General features: G+C 42.9%; 1 protein-coding gene across 1 annotated transcript; it reads left to right on the forward strand.

Moving 5' to 3' along the window:
* The first annotated feature begins 1,068 nt into the window (after positions 1 to 1,068).
* On the forward strand, positions 1,069 to 9,123 carry lrrc3 (leucine rich repeat containing 3). The gene is made up of 2 exons (XM_081604708.1): positions 1,069 to 3,194; positions 3,322 to 9,123. The coding sequence occupies exon 2, from the start codon at positions 4,080 to 4,082 to the stop codon at positions 4,848 to 4,850; it is 771 nt and encodes a 256-aa protein (XP_081460834.1). The 5' UTR covers positions 1,069 to 3,194; positions 3,322 to 4,079; the 3' UTR covers positions 4,851 to 9,123.
* Positions 9,124 to 13,380: the final 4,257 nt, after the last annotated feature.

Below are 13,380 nucleotides of genomic sequence, written 5' to 3' on the forward strand. Positions count from 1 at the left end.
CCCACTGCTGTACGGCGCCTGACTTCACGCAGAATGAGGGGAGCTTCATTATCCACGCCGGGAAATCCATTCTGCTCACTGCATGGCGAGCGGCGCTTCTTCCCCTCGACTGTGTGCAGCTGATAAACATCCACACCTTCTTATCTGAACACTTGCATTCTCCTTCCAGCGACACGAGAACGACTGGAAGATGCAAACTGGGAGAGGTGATGCCATCTTCCATCAGATTACAGTGATGCTGTCTGCTGCTCTTCGTCGCCATCAGACAGGAATTTGGCATCAATATCCCTCCATAAAAACCTCAGCTCATCTCAGACAATCGGGACAATACATCAATATTTATGGGTGAAAATTAACTTTTTTATGTCACATTTTACTATAATTCCAGCTTGAAGTTCAGTAAATCTGGTTGTTTTGCTTCCTGTCGTCCACTAGGGGGCAGTGCAGCAACTCAACATCCAACTGCTAAATGGACGACAGCTAAATAGATTTAGCTAACCAAATACTTAAACTAAATATATTTTGTTGAACTATAATTGGCTAAACATATATTTAGCTAACTAAATATGTGTAGCTATATTCAATTAGCTAATCTAAATATTTAATTAGGTACATATTTGATCAAGCTAACTGAGCTCTGAGGTAACTGAAGATTTAAAAAAATCAGAAAAGTAAATTTTAAATATGACATCATCTAATGCTGCTTTAATTAGCAAGTTTCTCAGTTACGAAACAGCCAGGTTGGGTTTGTTGGGTTCTGCCATGTTGTTGGGTTCCGCCATGTTGGGTTCCGCCATGTTGGGTTCCGCCATGTTGGGTTTCGCCATGTTGGGTTTGTTGGGTTCTGCCATGTTGGGTTTGTTGGGTTCTGCCATGTTGGGTTCCGCCATGTTGGGTTTGTTGGGTTCCGCCATGTTGGGTTCCGCCATGTTGGGTTCCGCCATGTTGGGTTCCGCCATGTTGGGTTCCGCCATGTTGGGTTTGTTAGGTTTCGCCATGTTGAGTTTCGCCATGTTGGGTTCCGCCATGTTGGGTTTGTTGGGTTCCGCCATGTTGGGTTCCGCCATGTTGGGTTTGTTGGGTTCCGCCATGTTGGGTTCCGCCATGTTGGGGGTCTCTCCAGTTAACTTCAGCAATTCCAGAGAAACAGCAAAAAGCAGTTGAACCTGATATAATCCAGCAAATAGACAGATCCAGCGTTTAGACGGTGAAACTGAATAATTTCTGCATCTGGTAATAAACTCCCTGTGAGTTTTTAACAATAATAAAAAATACATAAAACCATCTATAAGTCTGTGATGCACCAGCAACCTGCAGCTCCCACAACCTGAAATATGTGGCATAATTTCCCCAAATTAAGTCTGGGGAGTTGAGAACAATCCATCATGTGGGCCGGATCACCAGAACCTCTGAGGCTGGCTGGACCAGCGGAAAGCCCTGCAGCTGAAGCGACACCTGGAACGCTGGGAACCGCTGACCTACATTGGATTTACATGAGGGGATTGCAAATGGAAGCTCGTTCTGCTCCTTCTCTGTCGTCTGGAAGGGCATCTGAAAGACTTTCTGCTGAAACCTTTTCTGAAAACCAATCCAGCAGATCGGCTGCGTTTTGTTTCTGATGCTCAGATGTAAAAACGAGCCGCGCAGCAGGAAGCTGGTCTGAAAACAGACAAAGCCAACATGGCAGCCAGATTTAAATGTGGCTAAACCAAAGTCCTGCTCTGAGCTTTGAGAACAAACTTCAAAATAAGAACATGAATATAAACGACTAACTGTCGACAACTAAAATTTCAGCAGAGATGTCTATTCAACTGAAAGTTTACAAAGCAGAGCTCTGGATCTATTAAAGGGAAAGCTAAATGCGCTAAATGCTTTAGCATAAAGGTGCTAAATAAAAAAATTAGCTTTGATATTAGCGGATAGTTTTAAAAAGAGGAAGTTACTTTCAGAGAGCAACAGAAGTTAATTTGTGTTGAGCTAAAAATGTCCTTATTTTCTGGACATAAATCAAAACAACGATAATCATGAATATCTAAATATTCCTTAATGAAGACCTGAATTAGTGTCCTACTTTTTAAGGTTAGTGCGCTAAACTTTGTCATTAGCGGCAGAGAACTGGAGCAGCCTTTTTAAAAAATACTTTCTTACTGCAGAGCAATAAATCAATATTCACAAAGCAAAGCGACGGCCTGCTGAGTATTGAAGTTCCCCCACTGCGCCTCATAACGGCTTAAAAATGAAAACAATGCTGCGGTAAACAGTCATTTCTCCTGCTAGCGCTAAGCTGGTGCGTTTGTTTTGGTTGTGTTTACCCAGAATGCCCACCGTCTGCTGTTGGAGCGGTCTGTGGTCCGCTTGGTGTTCTGCACCAGAACCGAACTGAGCCGAGGTTGGTAGGCGGACCGGAGTCTGATTAGCGTTCACACTTCCTCAAACGAACCGGACTTTCTAGACAAACGGACTGGAGTTGCATTATAAGAGGCGGGAATTCACTCCCAACATGTCCGGCATCCGGGTCGATGTTGGAGAAACTCTGGTTACCTGGAAATTCAGTTATTTTATTTCAGATCCAGTTTCACAGGTTTCTAATCTAGTCATTCTGCCCTCTAGTGGCCAGCCTACATGTGGCAGCCTCTTGCAAATCGCATCCATCCCCATCTCTAGTTTACATCCAGACTGGACAGATCCTGCATGGTGATGAGCCGATTCCAGTTTTCATGTGAAACTGTTGAAAATAAATCAGCTGCTAATATGAAGGCTGACATCTTGATCCTCTCACAGCAGCTGGAAGAATCAATAACTCACCGCAGACCTAATCTTTCAAATTGAACCATCAGTTTAAAGAAGTTGGCGCCACAGAAGCGGCTCAGCGTTCCCGGCGCTCCGGGTTCCTCTGAGAGGGGATGATTGGAGGAGGAGGAGGAGGAGGAGACGGAGAGGGAGGTGCAGCAGGCAGAGGGAGGAGGAGGAGGAGGACGGCAGCCCAGTCTGCGCTCAGCTCAGGGAGACGAAGCCCCGCGTCCACCTGCTCCGACTTCAACAAGTGAAGACGAGACAAACGGACGTTCAGAAGTGGATTTCCTCTCCAAACAAACGCCGAAACTCATCCTGCCACTTCCCACCAGAGCTGGAAAACCAGAGGAACTCCAAACATTCCCGTCAAGAGGAAGAAGAAGAAGCTTCAACTCGTTTCGGTGAGCAACTTTAGACGATTTTCAATCATTTCAGAAACGTTTTGCTTCCTAGAAATGATTCCTCAGTCTTACAGCTGAATGAAGTTAACGTCAAAGTGGTGAGATTTTAGTGTTTTACCTCCTGCAGAGTCTGAATAAGAGCAGCACGTCGCCCCCCTCCTGCTAGAAACCTTTCAGCAGGAGCCGTTATGTGCGGTTTGGATGAGGAGATCCTCAGCGGATGACCTCAGACTCAGCCGGGGTTCATTGTGAGAGCCGCTCCTGCAGGACAGACGGAGTAAATTTAGAGTCTCTGGCTATTCTTATCTGGGAGGCGGCGGTCCTGGAGAGACGGGAGCGCTGCAGGGAAGAGGAGAAGCTCGCTCCGTTCGGTCCAGCTGTGAAATCACGTAATTAGGACTGAGGCGAGGCATTACGCCCGGCCTAATTGAATGAGAGAACGCAGGTGATGACCTGCATGTAAGTCCGCCTGCTGCTTTATGGGATTTGGACGAATGGATTCATTCTCCTTAATCACATTATGCATTCTGTAAGCACTGTGGGATGCTATTAACTCTGCAGATTGAACAAAACAACACAGGAGTTGAGTCTGGATTTAAATAATAACTGTTTTGTTTTCTTTCTAGAAAACGACACGACGTTTGGAGTCCGGCGTTTTTCCTGGTGTTAATCTGGAGATTACAGCTTCCCACTGGAATATGTTCTGGATGAAACATGCATCAACAGACTGTTGGAATCGATTTTAATGGATTATCTCAAGATAAGAGTCCACGGTTCCACGAACGAGCTGCTGACTTCGTCTTTGTAAAGTCTGATGAGGGAGACAATCGGGCCGGACGATGAAGCCTTCTGCCTGACAGGACGTTGTGGAAGAGCCTGCTGACGATGCAGGACGCTGCGAGGCCTCGGATGCTTGGCTTCGCCCTGCTGTGGGGCGTGATTCTCCTACATGACGCGTCCGTGACGGCGTGTCCCTCCAGCTGCCACTGCATGGAGAAGAACGGCTTGACGGTGGTCCAATGCATGTCCCGCAACCTGGAGAGGATCCCCCCGGACCTCCCCAGAGACACAGTCGTCCTGCTTCTGGCGGCCAACCACATCACCCACATCCCCAACCACGCCTTCAGAGAGCTGCACTACCTGCAGGAGCTGGACCTGTCCAACAACGACATCGAGACGGTGGACATGGGCGCCTTCCTGGGCGTCTCCGACAGCCTGCTGGTGCTGGATCTATCCAACAATCACATCCAGAGCGTCCCCAAGGAGGCGTTCGCCCGGCTGCGGGCCAAAATCAGCCTCTCCAACAACCCGTGGCACTGCGAGTGCACGCTGCAGGAGGTGCTGCGGGAGCTGCGGCTGGACCCGGAGACGGTCAACGAGGTGATCTGCCACACGGCGGTGCAGGAGGAGTACGCCGGCAAGCCCGTCATCCAGGTGCTGGACTCAGGGATCAACTTCTGCAACTTCCACCACAAGACGACCGACGTGGCCATGTTCGTCACCATGTTCGGCTGGTTCACCATGGTGATCGCGTACGTGATCTACTACGTCAGACACAATCAGGAGGACGCCAGGAGGCACCTGGAGTACCTCAAGTCACTGCCCAGCAACTCTCAGATCAGCAAGGACTTTGACACCATCAGCACGGTTCTTTAACAGGAGACGAAGCGTCTAGATACGCCGAGATGGACGCAGAGTTCTGGGAAAACGGTCCTGGTGGGGTCACCACGAACCTTCGCCACGCAACAAAAGCTTTTCTGGTTGGTTGAGTTTCCTGACATTTTCTACCAGTCATGATAGAGACTCATGATCTCTGTTTGCAAACACAACATTCAAACCTGCAGAGTATTTTACTTTGACTCTTGGTGGAGGGAAAAGCCAGAATTGTCCTCAGTTGAGGACTTTTCCCTGAGTAGCTGCAGTGTGTGAGGTTTTTAAAACAAATCAGTTGATATCAGGCTGTTGTCACCTGGAGGTCCAATAGACTCTGTTAGGAACCAGAACATCTGCTCCACCTGCAGCTGCTGTGGCTCTGAGTCAAACCAACCTGTTCCCCTCCTGGCCTGTGGGGGCACTGCACCAAGAACCACTGAAGGAAACGACACTAAAACCTCTGAAGAGGTCGTCTTTCTTTTGTCAGCTGCATGAAGCAGTGCTGTAATCCAATACATTCCTTAATCTGAACATTTTATCTAATCCACTTTGCAACTAATATGTAAACGTTCAGATTGGCTGCCAGTCGAATTTATCAAGCTGTTAGCTCATCAAGCTAGCACAGCATGGCTAACTGAGATCAGAAGGTATGGGGCAGCATTTATGCTAAAGGCTAATAATTACTGGACATTATAAAAGTTGACGTTTCTTTACATATTTTGTCACTTCTGAGCGTTGTGTTTGCAAACGATACTTCATTGCACTTTATTGTTGCTTTAAAGTGAGAAACGTTTTGCAGGCGAGTGATGATGAGGAGCAACATGTCAGGAAGATTAAAGAATCAGATGACGACCTGAATGAATGCTGACGGTTCCTGAAGGAAGCTCAGACATTACAGCAAATTATTTGGGGGATTTATTGTGAATAAAACAGATTGTAGTGTTTTAGCTAACTCAGAAAGATGCTAATGCTTTAAAAACCAACATTTTCAATGTGTATCAGCTCTTATTCTGAAATACGACAAAGAATCTCTGATTTCTGAACCAAGTTCAACCAAAATGTCTGTGCCATAACAGCTGGAGGAGAAAAGCACAAAATGAACCTTCCCATTAGTTATGATGCATTTTTCCTGAACACATTTCTGTTGGTGTGAGTGAATCGTGGAAGTGGAGGGGAAGGCCGGAGTCTCCCGGTCGCTTTGCTGCGGCTGATTTATGCCCCAGATGTCCCAAAGTCAAGGTGAAGACGATTTTACGAGCTACGCGCTAATTTATGGAGCCGCTCCAGACGCTAGCATAAAACAGCAGAGCTTGAAATAAAGCGGGGAGCTCTTAGAAACGAAGCTCCTCAACAGATCCTTTACAAAAGTTTCCAGATTTTTTATTCTTTTTAATGCGTTTTGAAATCATTGAGATTTTTCATCGTTGGGTTTAGAGTAAATCCTAAACGTGGGATTTGACTTTTTAATGCTTTAATGTGTGGTAATATATACGAACGCTGTGCTCAGCCTTGGACGTTTCCAAATGTCTGAACCTGCTTAATTCCTGCATATCAAATATGTTGGACTTTTTGGACTTAGTGCATAAATCACAAGCAAACAGCTGCTGATCTGGACAACAGGAGGACATGATGGTTCTTTTACAGCTGCCACTTTATCCCCCTAATACTCCACTCCTTATTTTTTACTGCCAATATTCTATGTCCTTGTAAAGATTAATACGGTTTTAGCTGCTGTTTTGTTTCCATACAGTGGAAATATGTTTATTTAAACATAAATATGATTTGGAGTCTATGCAAAGGAAGGATTTATTTGTTGTAGCTGCAGCGATGAGCAGATGTTTGGATCTGAACCGTTAATTATATCACATTGTAAATAAACTGGATTTAGGAAAATGCCAGGAGAAAATCTGGAAATGTAAACAAAGTGATTCTGGTCGCCTCACCTGCTGCTAAAATGTTCATGTTGAGTCCAGAAATGCTTCAACGGTCACTCTACGGAGGACTCATCCTGCCAAAATTACCAGGAAATATGGAAATAAATAAATGTCTTGAATAAATAAGTAACAGTCCCTGAAGGATTTAAATTCGTTTCCCAATCAAAGTCACTGATTTTGTGACGTAACTTAGAAATACTTGCAGTAATTTTTCCTCCACAATACAGAAAAAACAATCTGACGGATTGGGCACACGAACATTTATATTCTTTAATTTTTGCTACGTTCCACAGCGATCACAAACTTTAACATGACATCAAGTAAAGCTGGTTTTATGAAGAAATGTTTAGATATTGATGACTAATTATGATTATTTATGCCCAGAAGAGAAGGGATGTTTTTTCAATTTACCACAAATTAACCCTGATTTACCGATTAACCAAAATATGCAAATGAAAATGTGAATTAGTTGGAAAAAAGCCATCTGCTAATGCGCTGGTAGCAGAGCTAATTTTTCTTTTTCTTTTTTAGCGTGTTTAGTTTCCCCTAATATAAGCCTAATATAAATGCAACTCTCCTAAAAGTGAGAGTTAAAGCTGTGTTAAAGCTTTAACACAGCTTTAACACACCAAAGCTGTGTTAAAGCTTTGGTTTTCAACGGTTAAGAAATCTTCAAGTACTTGGTTATTTATATTCATGCTCTTATTTTGAAAAGGGTGAAGACTGTTTGTGCTGCAGTTCTGTTTCCTCACTTCAACTTCTCTGTTTTTACCCCAATTACTTTATTTCAAACAAGAATCAATAAACTTTATAACACTTGGTAAATTTGGCTACAGTGAGGCGAGTCAGGTTGTTTGCTAGATAAGAAACTTTACGTCAATTCAATAAACATAAATATAACCAAATGTCTCGGTGCTCAACGCTTTCAAATATTAAAAACCATGAAAAAAAAATCTGAAAAAAAAAAGAATCAACTGCAGTATTACTAGAAGTAAAATAAAAAAATAAATAAAATGGAAACAATATTAAAACTATAATAAATCAAATTCAGCAAAAAATCAAACCACAGACGGCAGAGAACAAGAGAAGAACAAATACGATACTTAGGGGCGTCAGAAAACATGCAAATTATGTAAAAATGTAATTTTTGCTCCAGGCTTGTAGTCCTTTAAGGGAAAATCTAAGTTGAAATGAAGTTAGCGCTTTAGCATTAGTAGCTAGTGCTACTATTTAGCACACTAATGCTAAAGGTTTAGCTCTGCAGCTTTAGCGGGTCAAATGTTTTTGATCACCGCTTCATGGTCAGAGCAACTAACTCTTTAGTTAGCTTATGCTAGTTCTTTAGCATTAGCTTCTGCTAAACACCATGCTGCTTAGCGCTTTAATGCTAGCAGAACTCATGTTTTTCATTAGTGCTTCAGAGTTAGAGTTATGTAATCCATATGCATGTAATCCACCACTGGGATTATTTGAATAGAAGTTAGCGCTTTAGCGTTAGCTAAAAACCATGTGCTTTAGCGCACATTAGCTGCTAACGCAGAACTAATGTTTATGATTTTCCTGGAAAGTTTTCTTCGATTTGTGCCAAACAGATTTCTATCTCAACTCCCAATAATTCAGTTTTAGATTAATTTGTCCAAAGAATTTATTTAAATAAATTCAGATTTTTGTCTCAGATTTTGCTCCGACTTTCATGTTTTGTCTTGAAAATTTGCTTCCTCCTTTCGAACTGTTAAACCTCCATGTCCTCTTCTCTTTAGTTTGAATTGTTTGGTTATATTACTGAAATATTTCAATTGTTGAGTAAAAATAAAAAGGGATAAAATCAGAGCTGGTTTATGATTTGATGAATAAACTCCAAACATAAATGAAAACTTTTTTCCAGGTGGTTTTAGTGTTTCTGAGCTGGCGGTTATTGTGTCCAAGTGCCTTTCCTCTGGGTTTCACTGTGCACTGCAGCCCGTCTGTCTGCAGCCGTCAGAGGCGGAAAACGTCCTTAAACGTCCATGTTTCGTGTTTTTGTGCTCTAACTGTACCTGCTGTCATGTGCCGACCTGCGTAGTTGTTTGAATAAATGCAAACTAATAATTTATGATGAATCGACACTAATTTCACTTTCTGTATCCTGTCTGTCAGTCTGTGCAGTTTAAACAGTCATGTTACGTTTTCTCTGTTTTTCTCTGTTAATTTGTGAAATTCTGTCTTTGGATACTTTGTTATGTACGTTATAAAGTAAATTGACGTCTTTACAGACTTTGGCTGGTCGGATTGTTATCTTTTCTATTTATTCCAATAATTACTGTTTTTATTTTTGTGGACCAGCGAAATAAAAAGTTTCTCCAACACAATTCAAAGCCTGATTTCATTTTATTTTTGCACTGATCATCGTTTCTCACCCGTTTATTTGGAGTCCCGTAAAACATGTCAGGATTTTATTCAGTCTGATTTATGGAAACCTTTCAACAATGCTAGGCTAACGCGCTAGGCTAACGCGCTAGGCTAACGCGCTAATCGCAGAGCTAACAAACATTTCATGCATTTTAAATCCTCTTAATTTTTAAAAATAAATTAACAAATTTACTTGGCAGTTTAAAAAAGAAAAAAGTTTTTAAAAAAAAAACTAAAACAGGATTACAGCAAAACTGAGAAAATAACCAATATTATGACTTTATTCTGGTAATTTTATGTTTTCTTAGTAATAATATTCTGTAAAAACAAGAAACGTATAGAAAAATAAAACAGGGACAGTAAAAATAAACATAAAATCTAAATGCATTAAGGAAAATGTAAATTAATTATTTTGTAAAACTAACATTTACATGATGGAATGTAAATAAACTTATATTTTGAGAGCAAATAAAAGCAAAATGTCTCTGAAAGACGGTTTGGGGGAAACTAAAAACCAAATTAAAACATTTCAAGACGGAACCTGAATCTTAATTATTGATTTTATTGATTTTATTGATCAGTTTCACTTTCAGCTGATTTACTGAGGTTTTTACTGTCAAACATTCAGAGATTACATTTAAATTTGAGTTTTCCGTTTTGCCAGAAGGATTTTTTAAAACGTTTTAATGAAGCTGAAGATCCAGTTCCAGCTGGTTCTGCTGGGTCGTGTCTGAAAAGCGGGTCAGAACCAGGACGGATCCAAAGGATGGAGGTTTTCTCCATCCCTGATGCGCTTCAGCTGTAATTTCAGGTGGAAATGTAAAAACATATCCAGTAATCAGCCATAAAATGATTTCCATGCTTTTATTTCCCCAGCAAACAAACGGAGAAGCACTTTAAAAACTCGTTTTTTAAAAACTCTTCTTTATTTTATCAGCCTCTCTCAGGCATCTCGGATTTTTCCTCACTTGTTTCCACATTATGCTTCCGGCGCGACCCCAACATGACCCCAATTTGGAGACATTTTGCTCCTTTCAGGCGTTTTCTGAATGAGATTCTTTACTTTGTTTATTTTTATTGGAGGTTTTCATTTCTGCAAAATGCGGAAGAAGTTTTTATATTAGACAAGCTTTTAGTTTTATTGACCGTTTCTGCTCTAATCTGAGGTATTTATTGTCTCGTTTGTTAAACCTTATTATAAAATAAAGTGTTTTCTCTAAGCTGCTAAGCTGATTTTAACTTTTAAAACACAATGGAGAGACAAAAAAATGAGTTTTATGGGAATATGCTAAATTACCAACATATGAACAGTTAATATCTTTGAACCGCCTGTTCCCCTCCTGGCCTGTGGGGGCGCTGCACCAAGAACCACTGAAGGAAACGACATGAAAACCTCTGAAGACTCTGAAGTGTAAATAAAAATGGAGTGGCGTCAGATTTCAGTGGTTGTTTTAGGCTAAAAACCACGAGCCGTTCCTCCTGCTAGCTGCTGCTAAGCTAGTGCGTTTGTTTTGGTTGCATTTACCCAGAATGCCCTGCTCTGGAGTCCACTTCCTGCTTGGATGTGCTTAGTGTTCCCATTCAAACCAGAGTTCACCTCAACCGAACCCAGACGGAGGTTTGTAGTCCGGGTGGCGTTCACACCTCGCAAACCGAACCGGACCCTCTGGAGAGGCGGACCGGAGCCGACTGAAGCGGCTGAAATGGGGGAGAGTACCAACTGGACCGAACCGGACTCTCTGGAGAGGCGGACCGGAGTCCACTAAAGCGGCTGAAAAGGAGGAGAGTACCAACCGGACCGGACTCTCTGGAGAGGCGGACCGGAGCCGACTGAAGCGGCTGAAATGGGGGAGAGTACCAACCGGACCGGACTCTCTGGAGAGGCGGACCGGAGCCGACTAAAGCGGCTGAAATGGGGGAGAGTACCAACTGGACCGAACCGGACTCTCTGGAGAGGCGGACCGGAGCCGACTAAAGCGGCTGAAATGGGGGAGAGTACCAACTGGACCGAACCGGACTCTCTGGAGAGGCGGACCGGAGCCGACTAAAGCGGCTGAAATGGGGGAGAGTACCAACTGGACCGAACCGGACTCTCTGGAGAGCAGTGGCGGAGCTAGACTTTTAAAGTTGGGGGGGCCAAGGGGGGGCCAGGACTACCTCTGGGGGGGCAAAATTTTAAATGTGTGTGTGCACATATAAATAATTTTTAAAAATAACCAAACTGAATATTTGGTTAGTTTTTAGGCCCCTCTGTCATTTTACATGTTATAATTAACACCTTTGACTGGCGCACATGGAGACATGATAGACTTTATGCAGAGTTCATCGCAGAGGAAACTAAAATCAATCAAATAAAAGATCCTTTCTGAATATCATCTCATGGACATTGAACTAAATGCGTCTTTCTGACCGGGAGCTGACAGCGTGTTGAAGAGTTATGGACACCTTGGTTAGGAAGCTCTGATGTGACAGGTAAATTGACAGCTAAAAATAGTCGGACCAGAATTATTTGCCTGATGGTGGTTCGGGCTTCTAATGAGTTTACATTTAATGAGTTTGCAGCACACAGAGAAAAGCTAAAGAGAATGTTATGATCTACTTATTGTAGTTTAAGTAGAGGAATAGCAGCTGACTGTTGAGAGAGGAAAGAAATGAAAGTGCAGATCCGTTAAGCAGAAACAAGCGCAGAGCGCTGGACAATAAATGCTCCAATTAATCACACATGAGATGACAAACGCAAAATATACAATATATAGTTGCACTGCTTACGTTAATGGTGTTTTAAAAGCAAAACCAGTAAAAACTTAACCTAGTTAAGATGTCAGATTCCCTCCTCATCTCGTCTTGATGAGAACAGAGAGCAGTTCGCTGGTTTCTGTCCAGACTGTGATCAGCTGACCACTTGGTGCTCAGACAGTTTCAACTTTACGCACAGAGAACATCGTGGAGCTCATTATTAATCAGACTAAGAACAACATCAGTCAGAGAATCAGCTCTGATCTGGACGCTTTAACGGACCAGAGGCTCTGGAGCGTCCAGCAGCTGATCCGCTTCTGGAGGAAGTGATGCGGGATCAGGAACCGATCAGAGTTCTGCCGTCTTCTAATCACGTCATTTCGTGAAATGTTACCTGATTTCAAAAACGTTCCAACAGAGAAATAATAAATGTTTCATTTGATGACTACAAATTGGAAATAAAATTATTTTTTTCTTTGACGGACAACGAAAAAAACTCTAGCGCCACCTCTGATCCAAACTAGGAACATTGTCGGCCCCTCTTCGTTTTTTTCTCTTTTTTGCGGAGGATCAATAAATAACTTATTGGTGTTTTACAACCACCAGGTATGAAGAGCTTTAGCCTTTGAGTTGCACCACAGCAGCAACTGAAACATCCAGCAGAAGAATATCAGCTTGTTGTTATGAGTATAAAGGAGGCTGGTATCGCGCCTGATAAAAATCTATTTATTTATGTCACATGGACTTATATAAAGTTTTATACATTTTCTTTTGATATATTTATTATTGTTTTTCTTCTTTAGATATTAGGTTGGCTTAGAATGATTCCAAATAATGTACAGGAATAACCTGGTGCTGTTACATGTCAATCATCTGGGGGGGCCACTAGGGGGGCCAATCAGATGACAGGGGGGGCACTGGCCCCCCCCCTGGCTCCGCCACTGCTGGAGAGGCGGACCGGAGCCGACTAAAGCGGCTGAAATGGGGGAGAGTACCAACCGGACCGGACTCTCTGGAGAGGCGGACCGGAGCCGACTGAAAAGGAGGAGAGTAAAAAGAGTTGAATAAAAATATCCTTGGCACCTTTCAGACGTAAGTTTTTGAAAATCTTGGATTATTTTCCTTCCACCTCACATTAAACTATTGAATAGTAAATTGTTTCAATGCCGTGACAGAAACGCCGACCCGAACCCGAACCCGACCTTGTGACCTGCATGGACCCAGCAGCTGTTTGCATCTCCAGCATTCAGTGTTTCACTTTATTTCCCGTCTTTGCTGATGCAGTTTTAAGAATCAGGTCTTTCTGGCTGTGAACCTCCTAACTGGCTCTCGACTTGTGAACATGCAGAACCTCACCGAGACGTTCTGCTGGCCCGGAACCAGCCGGTCCGCTGCAGATCGATGACGCACTCATTACAGGGAGCGGGGCGAGCCTGCAGAACGGCCCATTCAAAGGCCAGAGGTTCCAGCAGCAA

The sequence above is a fragment of the Poecilia reticulata genome, chromosome 2, assembly GCF_904066995.2.
Source record: "Poecilia reticulata chromosome 2, P_reticulata-male-v2, whole genome shotgun sequence".
Classification (NCBI taxonomy): Eukaryota; Metazoa; Chordata; class Actinopteri; order Cyprinodontiformes; family Poeciliidae; genus Poecilia; species Poecilia reticulata.